This window comes from Pristis pectinata, chromosome 19, assembly GCF_009764475.1.
Source record: "Pristis pectinata isolate sPriPec2 chromosome 19, sPriPec2.1.pri, whole genome shotgun sequence".
In the NCBI taxonomy this organism is placed as follows: domain Eukaryota; kingdom Metazoa; phylum Chordata; class Chondrichthyes; order Rhinopristiformes; family Pristidae; genus Pristis; species Pristis pectinata.
In genome coordinates this window covers 32,915,941-32,935,908 of record NC_067423.1, presented here as the reverse complement: position 1 = coordinate 32,935,908, position 19,968 = coordinate 32,915,941, and the positions used below count along the sequence as shown (strand labels likewise).

Sequence of the window (19,968 nt, the reverse complement as noted above, 5' to 3'; positions counted from 1 at the left end):
CATCTGAATTACACTATCATGAAGTGTAAAGAACAATAATTTATATTAAGAATACAATATTTTTTTAATTTTTTGCAAACCAACTCCTTGTACACAAGCAGCACCATAATAATATAGAATAAAACTGTATACCTTACCAGCGATTGTAAAATGTGGTAGTCTTTCACTCACACAAAAGAACATCAAAGCTTGCTCATGCCCCAGGTCTTCCACCACATAAAGCTGTCTTTGCTGTGCTAGCCTGTATTGTTTTGGAAGGGATGACTTCCAGAGAACATGTTATTTTACACAGTATTTATTTTAATTAACTCAGATTTACAAGTCAAAGTCAGTAGAAATATGCACACAATAGTCTCAATCTATTTCATTCATAAAAGATTTTAAAAAATTAAAATCTACCTCAGCTTCAAAAAAATATTTCTCATTGATGTGGACTTAAAGCAGCTGTAAAGCTGAATGGATACAGATTAATCTTGTATGTGGCCCAATGATTATATTATTGGTATACTGCATACACTAATAGTTTCAGATCAGACATTGTCAATATAACCCGTACACTAATGACTTCTTTGAAAATAACCAGTCAGGACATAGCTGAATCAGAGCCTGGAAATTCATCTTTAATTTGCTATTTGGTTGAAGGGGAAGGTAAAGTGATTGATACATTGAGCAGATTGCATTGGGCAAGAAACTATTCTTTTAAATAACAATATTTTATAAACCCAAATTCTAGGTAATGATTATGACCGTAAACAGGCAAATGAATAGTAAATCAGAAGATTGAATCATTGTATCCCACTGAGTAGGGATGTCATAATATGGGTTTCGATGGTACAATATTCAACTTCAAATTAATTATCCTCTAGATAGGAAAATTGGAATAAGTCTGGTCAAAGCTACCATTTCTTTAGAAATATAACCCATCACAATTGACAGAATGGCATTTCCTTTCATATTATTACAACATGGTGAATTATTGTGGCCTTTATGTTGTCCTTCTGGAAGAAAATAAATGAATGCATTATGAATATGAGGATTTATGAATCACAATATATTGGTGCATCAAAGTATTATGACATCCCAAAACAGGAAGTGAACAAGCCTGACAACATAATTGTTTTCAAAATGATATCACTTAAAAATGACAATAGCAATATTACAACTATTCAAAGTTGAAAGCCCTGGACCTGATGGTACACAGGCTGCAGAACCTCTTTTCACTTTTACGATCAATGTACCTGTTAAGGCAATTTGTGCTGAATTTTAAAGTGCATTTTTATGCTAAATGAAAGCTTGACAGTACTTAGGAATTAAGTTTTTTGTTCTCTAGTTCAATACCCAATATTTTCATAACAAACAAGGTGTTAATCAGCAATGTGCAAAGCCTCTAATATGCCACCTTGACCACACCAAAGAAGCCTTGACTTCATGTGGTGCAAATCTGACTTTTTACAGGTTTGATTAAAGAGAATAAAAAACCTGTTATGTCCTTGTATGTACAAAATATCAGATCAAGGCTGAAAATATATTCAAATTGTAATCTTAACAACACTTAAAACTGAAGCCCTCCATCATTTATTGCTGAGCTGAAATGAAATGTGCTCATCAGCAATAGATTATGCAGCATCACAGTCACACTTTTGTCCCCCACTCTTTCTCTCTCTTACTCACTTTGATCAAATGAATGCAAATTTTACCTCAGATACAAATGACAGAGTTCCTCGTTTTAATCATGTCACTTTAATGCATATTATTCAGTGCAAACCACTTTAAACTGGGCAAAATAACTTAACGAAACATTACACCAAGACAGCAGTCCTCGTTATTCTGAATTGCTTCATTTTTGCTAATATTATTAATGATTCTATTATAAAAAGAGAAGAGGCTCTTTCAGGACTTTGTTCACAACCAGCCACCTTGTGTACATTCAGGCCTATGTACAATACCTATGCCAAGCTGGCCCAGGAGAAGGAATATCTACCAAAACTGTATAACCAGAAAGACATGCCTATATTACATCAGCTTTTCTCTCCAGCCATATCTTGTACTTAGCTGTTTTGGTTATAAATAGACATCACCAAACCCTAACCCATCCCAGTGGTTTTCAGAACCTTCATTATCAAAAAACTGCATGCAGCACACTTCTCAATCACATGCAGATAAATGTTAACCTAAGGTGCAATTTCCCAAAAACTAGAAACTCAATTGCTAAAGTAAGCATGAGCTGCCAGAAGCCACATAGATTTTATCAAAGCAGTTCTGCAGCATTGGATCATTTATTGCTGTTTATTAAGTGCAGTATTAAAGTCATTTAACACAGGGGAAAATTTTGTCCTACCTCAAGGTTTATGTGATGTGGAAGGGTCGGGATAACCAGAGTATGGGTGGTTTACATATTCTAAATGAAGAAGTTAATGCCCTGTTGCCAACAGCAAACGCAGTTCAAGAGTTATTCAAAATTCCTCTGCATAACTTTCAAATATACTCTCAGTTCAGTTGTATCAACTAATTCAGTCATATGAACTTGGAGTAGCTTCACACTTTGCTAAATCCTTTTCCTCTGCATTCCTGAGATTTTCAAGAAAGTACAATTTATAATCAACCCATCATTCCTTTCGGAATTTAATTGTGTTTTCATCCAGTTGTTTCAGTCAGTATTATCCTAGGACAACAAACAGTATCTTGCAATAAACACAATCATATCCAGGTAGGTTCCTCTGCTCAAGACTTGCACGATGTTAATTACAAAAATGTAATGCTTGTTTCTCCGGGTCTTTGGGAAATTGCCATATAGTTCTCCAAATATTGATGTAATTGTTTGATGATATCTTTGAGAGCTTCTGGCCTTAAGTAGCATGTCAGAGTGAGCTGTGACAAGTTTCTGCATTACAATTAAGCTACGGAGAGTGACAGGCTAAACTAGAGATGTTGGCAACATATGTAAGCACTGAAACTGACTTGAAAATACAGCTCCAGAAAAGATGATAAGAAAGTAAATTGAGGAAAAACTTCTACTTAAATCATTGTTTATGTGAATTCAGAAGAACCAAAAAAAAAGAATGCCCTCAGCCTGGAGCCACACAGTGAAACAGTCCTTTCATCAATCTAAACTGAGGTAGTCTGCTGAGGAAACTTCATTCTCCTTTTTGGTACATTGCAGATTATGCAGGTGGACAGAAAGAGGTGAAGGTAACATGCTTTAGTGTAACAATTTGTTCAAATCTTTATTTGCTGGGGACATCAGAGATTCCAAAAATACTTTTGCAGCTCCTGTTTAGCTGCAGTGTCCATTTGCTGAGGAGGTGTGTTTTCCTCCCATCTCTCTCACCAGTTGGTTTAAATCTTCAGAACTATCTGAAAATGCCATTCCACAAACTTATCATCAAGATAACCGTCCATTGGCCCTCACAGGTAAAACAATTCTGCCCCAGACTGTCAAACAGAAATGAGGTGGTATATTTTCACTGTGCAACAGATTAAAAAGATTTCTGTGGACGTCATCTCATTCAATCATTCTTTGTACATGGAGGCACTTCCAGCAGTCCAGGAGTGTAAGGATTTAAAAGGCACTAGCAACTAACTAAGTAATTTACTGAGCTTCTGCCATAAAGAATAGGGAAGCCAAAACTTAAAGTACTTTATCAATGAGAATAAATTAGGAAATGAATGGCTTGGATGCGTCATTTACATATATTTTACATTTACATTCTGTTAAAATGCACGAAAGGCATGCTTTCTTATCAGTGTGATTAGTTCCACTTTAAATTAAGTTGTGTCATATACATTACCTAACCTGTTTTCACGTTTTCAGATTGCCCAGAAGTAACCGGGCTATGTTGCACCATATTTTGAGCATTGTTAGGACATGAACCAACTCATTTCCCTGAAATTCTGCAGGAAAATCATCGGGTCCCTCAATATCCAATCCTTACAGTTCAAATCTCTTTTGTAACCTAACGTCATGCATAAGTTATAGTGGGTTACATGGTACCATTCCCAAAGAGGGCATAATGTTAAGTAGTTAAACATGCTATGATCTAAAGTTACTCTACCCCATACAAGTTAACATTCAGGCCATGAGTGCTTGGAAATAATAAATTAAATAATAAGCCATTGCACTTTTGGTGAAAGCAAATGAGTACTAACTCTCCAGAAATATAATTTAAAACGCAGACTTGTTTTCTGTTATTTGAGGTAATGTTCGAGGCATGCCAGACAAAAGTGAATGATGAATATCAAGACATGCTATTGTTTTAAGGGTTTGGATCTTGAATTATGCTTCTCACATCCAATCGGAAATGGGCTTTTTGAACGTTCAGTCCTGGAAGGATATGAATTGCGATATCTGAAAATTGCAACACTGCAGATGTTTTTAACGGATTCGTTGTCACATCAGAAAGTTGAGGCAAAAGCAGTCACTTGTTTTCCTCAATAAAGGACGACGATGTCTTTTTAGCAAGTCTAAACAATCACCTTCCGCAATGAAAAATTCATCAGTGCGTGGAAAGCCGCAGACGCTCGCACGTTTCACCAGAATTCCGAGATCTGATGCTTTTGGGCGTTCGCTATCTTTGTTTGGATGCACGGCGCAGTTTGCAGAATTGTCCCTTAACACATGCACTGGTAGTTGTAAATGAACTGTTTAAAAACTTCCATTCGAGGTTGGCGAGCAGGTATCAGACCAAGTGTTCTGTTTAAAGAATATACCTACGATTGCTCACGTGAATGGATCTGGAAAAAGATCTCCCTCGTTACGCAGTTGGAGAAAGAAAGCCATTTAAAAATAAATGAAAATATACCTTCCACGTAATTCTGAAAGCTTATTTCGCTTAGCATAACTGCAATGCAACAACGCATTAACGAGGTCAACAAAGCCAATACAAGGAACAGTATCTGGAAAGCGTGGCTTCAGCCACCGAGCCCGCAGATGTTTAAACATCTGTCAGCAGTTTGCTTTTGTTCACACAGTTTTGGTTCGCTACAGTGCAGTTGCCAGTTCTGAGGTTTGCTTCTCTGAAATTGTCTATGCTGTTGTTCACGTCTTCTTCGATCTCCATGTACTCCGACTTGCTGATGGTGGAGGAGCTGCGGCTTCGCAGGTCGCTGTCCGAGGCGATGTTCGGGCAGCTAACGTGCAGGTACTGAGCTTGCTCCTCCCCCTCGGTCTCCCGGTGGTAGAAGTAGTTGAAGTTGGACACAATGACGGGCACGGGCAGCGCGATGGTCAGGACCCCGGCGATGGCGCACAGGGATCCCACGATCTTGCCTCCGATGGTGACCGGGTACATGTCCCCGTAACCCACGGTGGTCATTGACACCACAGCCCACCAGAAAGAGTCCGGGATGCTGGTGAAGAAGGAGTCGGGGTCGTCGGCTTCTGCGAAGAACACGGCGCTGGAGAACAAAATGACTCCGATGAAGAGAAAGAAGATGAGCAGTCCCAGCTCCCTCATACTGGCTTTAAGAGTCTGGCCCAGGATCTGGAGGCCTTTCGAGTGCCGGGACAGCTTGAAGATCCGGAACACCCGGACGAGCCGGATAACTCGCAGGATGGCCAGCGAGGTGGCCTGCTCCCCGCTCACGTTGCCCTCCTCCTCCTCGGCCAGCTCGGTGCCCAGCGTGATGAAGTAGGGGATGATGGCCACGATGTCGATGAAGTTCATGATGTTCTTGAAGAAGTCCGCTTTGCTGGGGCAGGCGAAGAAGCGGACGATGAGCTCGAAGGAAAACCAGATGATGCACAGGGTCTCCACGATGAAGAAGGGGTCGGTCAGGATGTTGGACTTGTAGGGCATGGTGGCGTTGCCCACCTGCATTATGCGCTTCCTGTCGTCTTTCAGCTGGGGCAGGGTCTCCAGGCAGAAGATCACGATGGAGATGAGGATGACCATCACCGAGACGATGGCGATGCCCCGGGCCGGTCCCGAACTCTCCGGGTGCTCAAACAGCAGCCACACTTGCCTCTGGTACTCGTTCTCGGGCAAGGGTCGCTCCTCTTCCCGGATGAAGCCTTCGTCTTCGCGGAATTTCTCCATCGCCTCTTCGCCCAGTTCGTAAAACTTGATCTCTTCCGAGAACATCTCCAGCGGCACGTTGACCGGTCTGCGGAGCCGGCCGCCCGACTGGTAGTAGTAGAGGATGGCGTCGAAGCTGGGGCGATTCCTGTCGAAGAAATACTCGTTGCGCAAAGGGTCGAAGTAGCGCATCCTCTTCTTGGGGTTGCCCAGCAGCGTGTTGGGGAACTGGGCGAGGGTCTTCAGCTGCGTCTCGAACCTCAGCCCCGAGATGTTGATGACCACCCGCTCGCAGCACTCGTGGTCATCGTTGTCCGGCGGGTAGCTGTCCTGAGGGTGGCCGGGCAGCGCCGACGCTTCGTCCAAGTTGTCGCCGGCGATCACGGTCATCCTGGCGGCCGGCTTGCTTCAGACAGGCGCGCCGAGGCGATGGGAGGCTGTGGCTGGGTCCGATTCACTGGCTGCTGCTCCCCCGCGATCGGACATTCGGAGGCAGGGCTCTGTGGGGAGTGGGAGGGGGAGGTGGAGGATGGGGGTGGGGGGCGAGGGAAGGAGTGCAGGTGGGTGGTGGGCAGGACGGTTTGACCAGGCTAAAGGATCGCTCTGAGCTTTTGACCTGACTTGAACATTGTGGGGCTCAATCGTTCCCAAGTGATCTTGGCAGTTCAGCAAATTCCGTGGCGCTTTCCCCTCACCTCGGGAGCGAGGTGCTGCGGAACACAAACGTTAACATAAAACAGAACTCAGCTTGACATAAATGGGCAAAAAGAATATTTTAAAAAATAGGTGGAGAGAGGGGGATGCTATACGAGCGCGGCTCATGCAGAGCTACAGAGTTCTCAGGCAGCCCCGGTCTCACATCTTCGCATTAGGCAGTGAGTGGCTTTCGCTATAGAGAAAAAAAAACAGCTGCAGTACTGGGATAGGAGGGGAGGAGGAGGAACTCTGCAACCGCAGGGCTCACTTGGAGTGTGGGGGGAAACAAACCCTTACCTGACAAGTCAAAGAGGACGGGATGAAGTGCAGGAATGCGACCAAGCCTAGGAGCGATGCAAAACTCTCCTCCCGGGTACCTTCTACCGCCCTTTAATGTGGATATCGGTTTACAGCTTTCCGTGCATGAGATCTGTTGAAATATTAATAACCTATATTACATTGGACCGACACTGTTTACAACTCATCTGTTCCTAACGTTCGCTGTAGCAGGAAGCGACTGGGTTATGACTGAAAAGTCGCCCAGCGAGGTTTTAAAACAACAGTTAAAGTGCACAGAGAGAGAGAGAGAAAATCATTAGACTACGCACATGGGCTTCATGGCAGGTAACGGAAAACAATCCCTTGGTCCAGTATCCTGGCCCCTTGTTGAAACATCATGTGGTGCAGTGTGGAGGACTGAATGCATTAAAGCCAACCGATCTAGTCATCCCTTAACATTGCAGCATCAGCAAAAAAAAACAGAAGTGCTTTGTGGAGTGTAACCAGGGCACCATCCTACGGACAGCAATCTAACAGCTAGAGCAAAGCAGGATCCACATTGCGGCGAAGACTGCCGCTTCCTAAAACACATCTCTTTCTATTTCTCACATAGGAAATCGAGACATATTAGACGCAGTGCAGGCTGCCCGGTTAGATCCTCACTGCACACGACGCCGAGCACACTCGCAAAAATCCGCATCATAAACATCAAAACTGCTGCATCATTTAGTTAGATTTTACGACAATGTTCCTTTGACTGCAACGCACTGTGGCAAACCTTCGAACCCAATCACTGCATCGCGAGTTCAGCCCGCAGGTACCATATTACTGTACGAAAAGGAAAAAATAAGGGCCATTTACTGTACGAGATATTCTAAGCAGTAGCACGATAGCTCACATTAATTGTGAAGTTACACGGATGCACCGTCTTTCCTATGTTTAATACAAAGCCCCGCCCATTATTTTGTAAGATTAGCAACACAGATGACTAGATCCATTACTTTTAAGCTAAAACAAAATCTTACGTGTTTTGCATAATTTGGGTAAAACCACTAGGTGAACGCTGACTGCGTTTTAACCGAAGCATAGGCAGCTCGAGAAGTAGGATTTCTTTCATGCATCAATATATTTTGGAAATAAAAAAAGCTCATGCTTTTGCATTTTGATGCCACAAACTTTAATAGACCCGTAGTTTGTTTAAAAAAATGCAACGACAAATGAGAGATTCCTACATTTTGCTGAGCTGCAGTTTGAAAACAAAAAAAGCCAACATCTATTTAAACCTCAAATGGTTATGGAAATCAATCACACCTGACAATATCCTGACACAATTAACAGGGAAAGACCCGTTACTGGGCTCAGCAGTCAACGCTTCACCACTTACGTAATTTGCCTGTTGACAATCAACGTTACCAGAAGTGACTGCCCTTTATCCCATTGCCCTAATATTGGGGTTCGCCATCTCCTACACGGTAATAGGTTGATACAGCTTTGCAGAGCACCTACTAATTAGCTATTATATTAATTCCAAATACTCTCAACAGCAAAACAAAAGACATAAACTGTGCCACAACCAGCACCACATGAACACATGAGCCTGTGGGACCCATGCCCAGCGGATTTGGTTAACTCTGGGGATTCCCCAGGTCTCCGCCACTCCCCTCCCCTAACCCCACAGGTATGAAAAAGAAATAATTCTCAGATGGCTACCGAAAGTAACCCGGAGCGACGGGTCATGAAGCGGCAACAACTATTTTCCTCCCATTTTCTTTGAATTTTTTTTGATCTGGTGGAGAAGCATTGGCGGAGGCAAAGATGGCTGTTTGACAGACAGTCAAGAATCTTCCAATGGGATAATGAGGAGACTGTTTACTGTCCAATTAGCAATGGAAGGAGGCAGCCAATAATGAGGGTTTGGAGGCGGGGCATTGGAAGCGGGAGATAATGTGTTAGGAATTCCAGGATTGTATCGAAGCACAGTTGGCAACGGTAGGAACCCCAGCAGGTGATAGACCTCTTTTTGTTCCATCGTTCTGACTGAAGTAACCAGTAACACCAAGCTATACACACAATATTATAGAATTATACAAATGCATGACACACTTAAAAAAACATCTGCTGCGTAGTGTACAGTGGTGATACGGTGGGTTCAGCGGTTAAATTACCAGACTAACAATCCAGAGATTTGAGTTTAAATGGCCGCTGTGGAATTAAAAATCAGCTAATAATCTGCTTATTAAAAAATATCCTAGTCATTGGTGGTAATGGTGTTGTAAACGAAAACCCTCGTGATGAACAAGGGAAAAAATCCTATGTGATTCCGGACCGGCCAAAAGAATGCCCTCTGACTATTCAGTTCAAGGGAAGTTAGAGTTTGTAATATATGCTGGGCAAAAAAAAAGCCTGCTTCTCAGTTCTTGGTCCTTATATTTTTAAAATGCAATGAGTTTTTCTGCTTTTCATTCCAAGCAATGAGTTCCAAACCTCTGCTCCCACCAAAATTCCTGTAATTCTTCCACCACTTAACCTTAAACCAATGCTCGCCAGTTGCCAGAGCAGCAGGTACCTCCTGTTCACTCTATCTAGGTCTCATCATTATATACAAATTCATCATAGACAAGACAATTCCAGTCTAAACAATCTTCATATTCAAAATTCCCAAGACCAAGCAACGTTCTCATAGATCTCTTTGGTAGCTGGTTAGTGCCAGGTCATACAGTGGTAAACAAAACTGTATGCAGTACTGTGGCCTGTCTATTGTTGGATGTATTTTGAGCATGACCTTATTTGCTTTTATATTCTTTGCCTCAGCCAATAAAGGAACACGTCCTGCATGCCTTATCTACCTGTCCTGTGGACCAATACATTGTTCCTTTGCTTTTCTCAGCTGTTACCATTAATTGTGCATTCCCTTCCTTTATTTTACCTCCACAAATGCATTACCTCATATAACTCAGAACTGAATTCGGTTTGCCAATTTTCTGCCCACCTGATAAGCCTCTTGATAGCTTCCTGCCATCTACAGGTTGCTCCCAATTAACCAGCTGTTGTATCATTGCAACCTTTTTAATCATGGTTCCTGTTATTAAGTCTAAATCATTGATATATACCACAAAAAGCAAAGGAGTTAGCACCAACCCTGCAAAACTCCACCATCAACAGCCTTCCAATCATTAAAATGCTCCTCAACCATCAGCATTTGCCTCCTGCCACTGAGCTAACTTTGGATCTCTGGGTCCCTGTGACCTTTTACTTTTCTGAGCACATTCTCACATTTGACCTTGTGAAACTTTGTTAAAACCCACATAGACGAGGAAGAAAGACTCACATTTGTGTAGCATCTAATGCATCCCTTTCTGGATATCCATAATTGGTTTACAGCCAAGAAGTACATTTAAAGTGCAATATTTGGAGGAATATAGGAAATATGGTATCCAATTTGCGAACAGGAAGGGTCCTCAAACAGTGATGTGGTAATGACCAAATAATCTATTTAATAATATTTAGTGAGAATATTGACCACAGTGCTGAGGATAACTTCTGCGACTTTTCTTCTAAATGATGCATTGGGGTCCTTTAGGTCCTTTAAAGCAGATAAGACTTCAGTTTAAACATCTGAGTGATACTGCTGCACTCCCCCAGTACCGCACTGCAGTGTTTACATTACTGGATTGTGCCCTGAAGACAAAACGCTTTGACTTGGGGCAAGAGTGCTACAAATCGAGACAAAACTGACAGACAAATATACTCAGCTCATCAATCTTCCCTGTTGCCTCCTCAAAAAAAATCAAGAAAATTGTTCTAAAAGATGCAACACAGCAATGAAGTACTGATGGTGCTGAGGGACTCTTTCAAAGATATTGATTATCAGATGGGATCTTGAACTGAGGCGCCATGTAACCTCTGTTAGCTATAAAATATCCCAGGGTGCTGTTGAAGCGTGGGGCACTTCTCTGTGGTGTCCCAACCATTGTTTATTTCTCAACCAAAGCACTAAAAATAAGTAGTCATTATTTCATTGGAGATTCTGGGACGTTGCTCCATGCAAATTGGCCATTACATTTCATAGAATCATGGAACAGTACAGCACAATACAGGCCCTTTGGCCCACAATGTTGTGCCGACCTTTAAACCTCACCTAAGACTATCTAACCCCTTCCTCCCACATATTCCTCTGTTTTAAGTTCCTCCATATGCTTATCTAGTAATCTCTTGAATTTGACCAATGTACCTGCCTCCACCACCGCCTCAAGCAGCGCATTCCATGCTCCAACTACTCTCTGGGTAAAAAAACCTTCCTCTGATATCTCCCTTGAAATTCCCACCCATTACTTTAAAGCCATGCCTTCTTGTATTGAGTATTGGTGCCCTGGGAAAGCGGCGCTGGCTGTCCACTCTATCTATTCCTCTTAATATTTTGTACACCTCTGTCATGTCTCCTCTCATCCTCCTTCTCTCCAAAGAGTAAAGCCTCTCCTCATAATGCATACGCTCTAAACCAGGCAGCATCCTGCTAAATATCCTCTGCACCCTTTCCAACGCTTCCACATCCTTCCTGTAATGAGGTGACCAGAACTGGACACAGTACTCTAAGTGTGGTCTAACCAGAGTTTTGTGGAGCTGCATCATTACCTTGCGGCTCTTAAACTTGATCCCATGACTTATGAATGCTAACTTCCCATAAGCTTTCTTAACTACCCTCTCCACCTGTGAGGCAACTTTCAGGGATCTGTGGATATGGACCCACAGATCCCTCTGATCCTCCACACTACCCAGAATCCTGCCATTAACTTTGCACTCTGCCCTGGAGTTTGTCCTTCCAAAGTGTACCATCTCACAATTCTACGGATTGAACTCCATCTGCCACTTCTCAGCCCAGCTCTGCACCCTATCAATGTCCCTCTGCAATCTTTGACATTTCTTACATTACAACAGAGATTTTGTGCCAAATGTATTGAACTGGCTGTAAAAGCTCTGAGATGTATTGAGGTCATGAAAGCCACTATATAAATGCAAGTCTTTCTTTACTGTTGTTTAAAGACAAGTTGTTAAATCATGTAGAAGAGCACTTGGAGGAGATAAACAGGTCATTAAAATGGGAACACATGATGATGAAGCCATAAAGGAAATTCTTGAAAAATGGGATACAGAAACATGCACATAATGTTGAACATGCAAATGCGACATGAAGAAAAATGTTTCTACACAGTGTGTGGCTGAAGTAGGCAATATACTGTCAGGGGTGGTTGAAGGGAAAATTCAATTGCAGTGTTCAAAATGGAACTGGATAAGTTTCTAAAATGAAAACAAAAATTGCAGTGCTGTGGGGAGAGAGCAGTGGAGTGGAACCAGTTGGACTAGTCTTGAATGGATTCAACAGAATGAATCGCCACCTTCTCTGCTGGATCCAGTCTGTGATTCTTTTATATTTTGATGTTTTTTTCCATTGTGGACACATCCTTACAATACAGATATAAAACTAATGCCAAAGTTGCTAAGTATGTTGGAGCATTATCAAGATGAAAAGTTAGTTATGAAGAGAGGTTAGAGAAATTTTCCTCAAAACTATTACAGATCACCTGCTAGAAGTCTTCAATGTTGTTGAGGATGATAATAGGATACAAAGCACAACATTAAGAGTATGGGGAGTGAGGTAATGCAAAATGGGGTAAATCTTAATAGGGAGTCTGGAACTCGCTTTACATTTCTTTTGATTTTTATTTAGATTAACTTTTAGTGATTGGCTCAAGTAAAGGCAAACACCAAGGTAAAATTGGGTTGAGTGACCTGCTTTTGCATTAATATTTTATTACAATTTTCTCAATCTAGTAACTTTGCCCTTCTCCAGGTTGGACATTACTATTGAATTCCAAAGGGATAATGCAGAGGCTGTCTGCTTGGTTTCAAAGCAAAAATGATGTTGGGAATATACCACTCAAGGGTTCCAGATTGTCATCAATTCTGTGGTTCATTAGCAGTTTTATTTAGTGATTTGCCGGAGCCAAATGGCCAGTTTTCTATGGTTCATCATCTTTCTTTGCTGGAAAATCAGCTGGCCATTGTAGGTGGACTGGAAGTGGACGCCGAGTGGCCAACAGTATCCCCATACAAATCTGAAAAAAATGGAAAGCATTTTTTGGTGAGGCTTCAAGTGGCTCCTTGGAAGATTAATTTCTGAGCCTTTCTGAGCCTTTCAGGAAGAACATTAGAATATAAGAAATCCAAGCAGGAATAGGCCTTTGAGCCTGCATGGCCATTCATTAAGAGTATTTTTGGTTCATGTGCCATTTGCCATTTTCCTGCACTGTCCTCATATCCCTCGATTCCCTTAATGTCCAGAAATCTATTGATTATGGTATGAATGATCATAATGATTGAGCCTTCATACAAATACAAAGATTCATAACTGTCTGAGTAAAGGAGTTTCTCTTCATCTCAGAACTAAATGGCTTATTTCTTCTGAAATAATGCACCAGACTCCTCAGCCAGGGGAAACATCTTCCCTGCAGGTAGTCTGTCAAACCCTTTAAGAATTTCATATTTGCTCTTTCTTCTAAACTGTAGAGAATACATTCCCATTCTACTCAATCTCTCCTCATACTCACCATCCCGAGAATAATCAATTCAATCTTTGTGGCACTTCCTTTATGGCAAGTACATCCTTTCTTAGGTAAGGAGACCGAACTGTGGACTATACTCCAGGTGCAGTCTCACCAAGAAGCTACACAAATGCAATAAGACTTCTCATATTCTTGGATTGAAAGTTAATAACATTTGCCCTTCTAATCATTTGCTGCACCTGCATGTTGACCTTCAGCAGCTTATGAACACCAGTGCTACCCAATGTCTCACCATTTAACCAATACTCTGCTTTTCTGTTATGTGCACTTTGTTCTACATTGTATTCCAGCAGGCATGTGCTCACCCACTCCGTCAGATTGTCCATATCCCCCTGAAGCCTCTTTACATACTCCTCCATACTCACAATCCCACGTAGTTTCATCATATAAGCAAACTTGGAAATATACATTTGGTCCCTTCAGCCAACTTGTTGATATAGATTGTGAAAACCTGGGACCCAAGCGCTGATCTCTCCAGTACCCCGCTTGCCAACCTAAGTACAATCTATTGATTCTCTTTTATTCTTTGCTTTCAGTCAATAGCCAATTCCCAAATCATAATAACCCCAATTCCAAGCTCTAACTTTGTTAACCAACTTCCCTGTGCAGGAACTCATTGAATGCTTTCTGAAAATGCAAATGCACTGCATCCACTGCTCCACCTCCCCTCCCCTCCCACCATCTATCCTACTCGTCACATTCTCCAAGATCCTGCAGTAGGTTCCAGCATTTTCCTAACCACTGACTTCACACTAACAGGTCAGTAGTTCACTATTTTCCCTCTTCATCCTTTCTGAAATAGCAGGCTCATCTTTGCTATCCTGTGATCTACAGGAAGAATTCCAGAATCAAAAGAACCCTGGAAGAGGATGACCAGGGCATCCATAGAATCGTACAGCACAGAAATGGGCCTTTTCGGCCCACCTCGTCCGTGCTGACCGTGATGCCCATCAATGCCAATTCCACTAGCCTGCATTATTCCCTCTATTCCTTTCCTATCTAGGTGCCTATCTAAATGCCTTTTAAATGTTGTAATTATATCTGCCTCTCTCACCTCCTCTGGCAGTTCGTTCCAGATAATTACCACACTCAGTGTGAAAATATACCCCCAGATCTGATTTAAATTTCTCCCCTCTCACCTTAAATCTATGCCCTTCAGTTCTAGTCTCACCTGCCCTGAGAAAACAACTCTGACTATCCTATTTGTGCTCCTCATAATTTTATAAACCTTCATAAAGTCACTTCTCAACCTCCGACATTCCAGTGAGAATAAACTAAGGCAATCCCAGTCAGTACTGGAAAAGTTAAAATCCCTCACTCTTACAACTCTATTGTTAGCACTCTTTTCTGTGATCTGCCTACATTTCTATTCCTCTAGTTCCTGTTGACTATTGGGAGGCCTACAGTATAGCCCCATCAAAGTGATAACCCCTTTTTTATTCCTAAATTTTACACATATACCCTCATTGGCTGATCCATCCAGGGGATGCTCCCTGAGTACTGCTGTATTTGTCTCCCAGATCAGCAGTGCAGCCCCCACATCCCCTTTTGCGCCCCCTCTGCCATGCCTGGAACATTTCTACACTAGAACATTGAACTGCCAGTCCTGCCCTTCCCTCAACCATGTTTTCATGACTGCAGCAATATCATAATCCCATGTGCTGATCCATGCTCTCAGCTCATCTGTATTACCTGTGAGGCTCTTTCCTTTAAAGTAACTGAAGCTAAGCCTTACAGTCCTCTCATGCTTCCCCTCCTGTCTCTGTCTGCTCTTCTTACTGGACTTGCCTGTACTGTTTTCTACATGAGTCAGCTTCCCCACCTGCTGCACTTATTCTGGGTTCCACCCTTCTGTCTCACTAGTTTAAATCCTCCCAAGTTGCAGTAGCAAACCTCCTTGCAAGGATATTGGTCTCCCTCCAGCTCAGGTGCAATCCATTCTTCCGTGCCCCAGAAGAGATCCCAATGATCCACAGACCTGAAGCACTCCCTCCTGCACCAGTTCTTTAACCATGCATTCCTCTGTCCTATTTTCCTATTTCTAACTCTAAAAGCCATCTACATCAAAACTCTGGGATGTAAATCATTGGAGCCTTGGGAATTTTTTCATATTTCAAGCTTACCAATCTCTCATACTACTTTTTGATGAATACTTAGTTCCTTCAGTTCCTTATTCTTGCAGGATCTTTTTATCTAATATATCTGGCAGGTTTTGTATATCTTTTTCTATGAAGACAGACACAAAGTAACTGTGTAATTCCTCTGCCATTTCCTTACTACCCACTATAAATCTCCTGCTTCTGTCTGTAAAGAGCCCACACTTGCCCTTGGTTGTCTTTTCCTACCTACATACCTGTAAAAGTTCTTTTGGTCCTCTTTCGTTGAATTCTACAATGCTCCCAATCCTTAAATATGTTTCTATTTCTGTCAACTTTATAAGCCTCTTCCTTGGATTTAACACTGTCTTTAATTTCATGATGAATCACTTTTCAGGTTGGATTATTGAGCTTTAAAGGAATTTTTTTACAACTTTTTTATTGTTGCTTTACGTGCTAATCATTGCCTGTCCATCATCAAACATATCAATGTCTTCTCCCAATACATACCACAGTCAATTCTCTTATGCATTCATCAGTTCATTCATTTGGATTTAAATCCTAATTTTGCACTGAACTACATTACTTACAAACTCAGTGCCAAATTCTACCATATTATAGTCACTCTTCCACAAAGACCCTTTGACAACAAGATTATCAATTAACACTTTTTCATTGCATAAAATGAGATCCAAAATACCCCTTTCCCTTGTTGGTTCTTCAACATATTGTTCCAGAAAAACATCTTGTACACATTCCATTAATTCACCTTCCAACGTATTATAGTAAATGTAAAACCAGGAGAAGGTGGGTCCAGTTTGCACTATGCATTCCCTCACAATTTTTTCAGAAAATGGTAGTTACAGTCCTACAGCAGGTTCAGGAACCCTCTTTGTAAATTTAAGCAATCAGTTATCCGTTTTGAAAGGAGAAGAAAGGCTAGGCTGAAACTTGATTCAAGTGAGCAAATGGAGGTTTGTCTTTTCTTATCACCCATTCGTCAAGCAAGAGATAAGCAGGTAGCTATTCAAAACTGTCTATAGCACTATGGTTCAATCATGATCCTATAACAGGAGACAGGTGGTACAAGAGAAATTTCTGAAAGTGCTATGAAGGGGTCAGTTCCAATTTTCCGATGCTTCTAAACTAGATGAATGAGCAGGCTGTAATACATTCCCCATAAACAGCTCTTCAGCACAGGGCAGCAAACTAGCATTACTGCAGATTGTTAAGACCCCAAGGTAGATTATTGGTATTCTTGGTGGCCAAAGCAATGAAGCAAAACTCTCAAGCTGCAGGAAGATGTCTGGGAAAAACAGGACTTCCAACTGGGGCCTCTAGCTTTGGAAGTATTGGTGGAGCGCATTCAGAATTGAGAAGTTCGTCTCGACAATCAGTGACTGCCAAATGAAAATGGTGAGCTCTAAATTATGAGGGACTGCTCAAGGTCTGAATGCCTCCAGCAATATATCCAGAATTTGTCACCAGTGCAGAAATAAATATCTTTAATCCTTCCCCCCTTTGAGGAAGTCATGACATTCAATCAGGTTCCATACATGAGATAGTTGGTAAAAATTGAAAGGTTAGGAAATGAAATTGGAAGTGACCTTTTGGTCTGAGAATTGTTTAGGAGATAAGAGGGAGAGTCAGGACAATGGATATGTTTATCAGTCTGCAGGATGTAACTTGTGTTAGCCCCAGGGATTTGCCTTGGTTTCATATTATTTTAGTGGAAGATTACAATGATGGGAAAGAGAGCTATATAGTCAAGTTTGCTGTTGGCACTGAGGTGATAGAGTCAATAGATGGGAACAGGAAATAATAGAAGTATATTGATAGATGAAATGAAGCTGGGGAGATGGAATTCATCATGGGGAAGTGCAGGTGATCCATTCCAGACCCATGAACAATCAGAATATTTTCAGAAATGTTGAGAAACTAGGAACAGTGAAGGCACAATACAATATTAGGACCAAACACACAGAAATCACTAATAGCTGGTCAAAACGGTATAAAAATAATTTGATTATCTAAAGAACTATTAGTCTTCATCTCAGCGGGGCTGTAAACAAAGAACCAGGAGTTCCATTGTCATAAATGTCTGGTTAGACCACATTAGGAGTGCTATCTTTAGTTCTGCAACTCAGGAAGTATATATTGGCCTTGTTTTAAGCATAGCAGAGATTCATCAGATTGATACTATGCCTCAAAAGCTTAAATTAGTAGGATTGGTTGCAGAGACAAGGTGTTTATTAATCTATTAAGCTTAGAAGATGAAGGAGTGATGTAATTGATGAATGAGGAAAGCTGAAAGATTTGATATGGCTGATAGAAATAAGTCATTTCTTCTGATGGTCAGAACAAGGTGAGGAAATGGGGTGGGGGGGGAGTCTTAAAATTAGAGCTAACTTTTTCAAGAGTGATGAAAAAAGAAAAAAATCACAGAAAAAGCTGCTGGAAAGCTAGAACCCTTTCTAATGAAACTTCTGTGGCTAAGTCAATTAAAAATTTCAAAACTGAGATTAGTCTCTGAAATTAAAACAGGAAAAAATGGAAATATTCAGCAGGTCAGGCAGCATGTATATCAAGAAAAACAGTGTTCACATTTCAGACTGATGACCCTTCATTGGTTGCTGAGGCCTTTTCTGGCCCTGGAGCCAGCTAGTGCCACATTTCCCAGTAGAGGAGCCACCAGTGCCCCTCTCTCATCTCTGCTCTGTTGATATTGTGGGTTGGAATGACATCATTAGACCTGATCTATATGTTTAAAACATGGTCCTGCTTCCTTCATGCATGCTTCCTGCTTGCCTACTCAAAAGAGAAGCTCAGAGCAGGAACCTGGATAATATAGAAAAAAAAGGAGCCTGCTCCACATTCAGTCCAATTGTGTCTGATTATCTGTCTCAGTAACAGTAACAGGACATTACAGGAAGCAAATGGAATCACTACGGGTACCTTATCCCTGTTGTTTTGATTGCCTCCTCTGATTTCCTCCAGGAGGATTGAGGTAAAATTGGACCCTCTCATTTCCACCATTGCCTCATTTGTATTCAATAACTGTGCATAAGGAGACCAAAAATCATACTCACTGAACGCTGCCTGTCCTGTGCAAGATTATGACTTAATTATCACCACTGCAGTTGTTAGTCCTTAAGAGAGACTCTATGTTTTTGCTAGGATTACAAGAGATGTTGCTGCTATACTTCAGTGATCTGTAATAATCCGTAGAGCGTGCATAATGTGCCAGCAATGAAATCTGACATCACTTCCCTGTGGGACAGTGCTTTTTCTCATCGTCTGGAGTTCTGTAATTTGAATGCAGCATTACTTTTTCAAACAAGGGGCACAGTTTTAATTTTAGGACATATGCAAGTAGTCTACCGCCAAAGGATGGTCTGGGGTGAGGGAGTGGGTGCCAATGTGTGAGACAGATTTTAAGTCCTTCCTCTTGGCATAAGTGGGTTAATAATGAGCTGAAATGGCACAGATCACACTGCTCTATTAATGCTGTATCTCCATTGCAACGTCATGGGCAAGGCCCTGAAGAGAAAATCAAAGTCCCCATACTTTTCAGGTGGGAGGCTGATTTTAATAGCATGCAGGATTCCAATTACAATTTTAAGGGGTAAAGCATGATTTGCAGATGCTCTGCTTATCTTGCAGGATTTTGAATGGTCTAATAAAAGATCTTTAAAGGGGCTACTGGGGGTTGCTTAATATATGGACAAGAATGCTGGGCCACTAAACACTGGCAAAGACATGGTTTCTGGAATACAGCAACTCTTCCAATCAACTCCTAAGGCACGTATCCCTGCTTCAGATAAATCCTGTTGTTTTGCCAGCAAATGTACAAATATGTGAGTGAACAAGTATCAGGTTTTCTGTGCAGAACAGGGCACAATAAATTAGCGATGCTTCAAACAGAGCAGTGATCATACTTCTGCTGAGGAAGGTGATGAGCCTGGTATTTCCAAATGACCACACGTCAGGGCTGCATTCCAACATTCTGACCCATTAGAATTGACTGTGTCACACAAGGCTTCCTCGAATCAGTGTGCATCATTGCAGGAAAATCCATTATGAGGTCGTAAATGACGTAATCCCTCTGCACCTTTAATGATCAGCATATAATAACTGATCAAGTTTGGAAAAATACCAGCAAAGTTACTCAAATTTTCCCCCCGCATTATTACTGAACAATAATTCATTAAAGTGCTGTCTTTTAGCTGCAATTAGATTACAACAGGAAAGGCCCCACTGAAA

At 41.7% G+C, this 19,968-nt stretch overlaps 1 protein-coding gene across 2 annotated transcripts; it reads right to left on the bottom strand.

The window, feature by feature from the left end:
- Positions 1-599: 599 nt before the first annotated feature.
- Positions 600-9,928, bottom strand: LOC127580644 (potassium voltage-gated channel subfamily A member 1). Of its 2 annotated transcripts, none has more exons than XM_052034329.1 (3): positions 8,700-9,928; positions 7,008-7,140; positions 600-6,724 (listed from the first exon to the last, which is right to left on the bottom strand). In XM_052034329.1, exon 3 carries the CDS (start codon positions 6,402-6,404, stop codon positions 4,932-4,934), a length of 1,473 nt encoding a protein of 490 aa, XP_051890289.1. In that variant the 5' UTR covers positions 6,405-6,724; positions 7,008-7,140; positions 8,700-9,928; the 3' UTR covers positions 600-4,931. The 2 variants fall into 2 exon arrangements, with proteins under 2 accessions (XP_051890289.1, XP_051890290.1); XM_052034330.1 differs by lacking the exon at positions 8,700-9,928 and adding an exon at positions 7,319-8,683 and having other exon boundaries at positions 2,771-6,724.
- Between the last annotated feature and the right edge of the window lie 10,040 nt (positions 9,929-19,968).

Excerpts from the sequence above, each read along its gene's own strand:
- LOC127580644 (XM_052034329.1), bottom strand. The coding sequence starts at position 6,404 with ATGACCGTGATCGCCGGCGACAACTTGGACGAAGCGTCGGCGCTGCCC.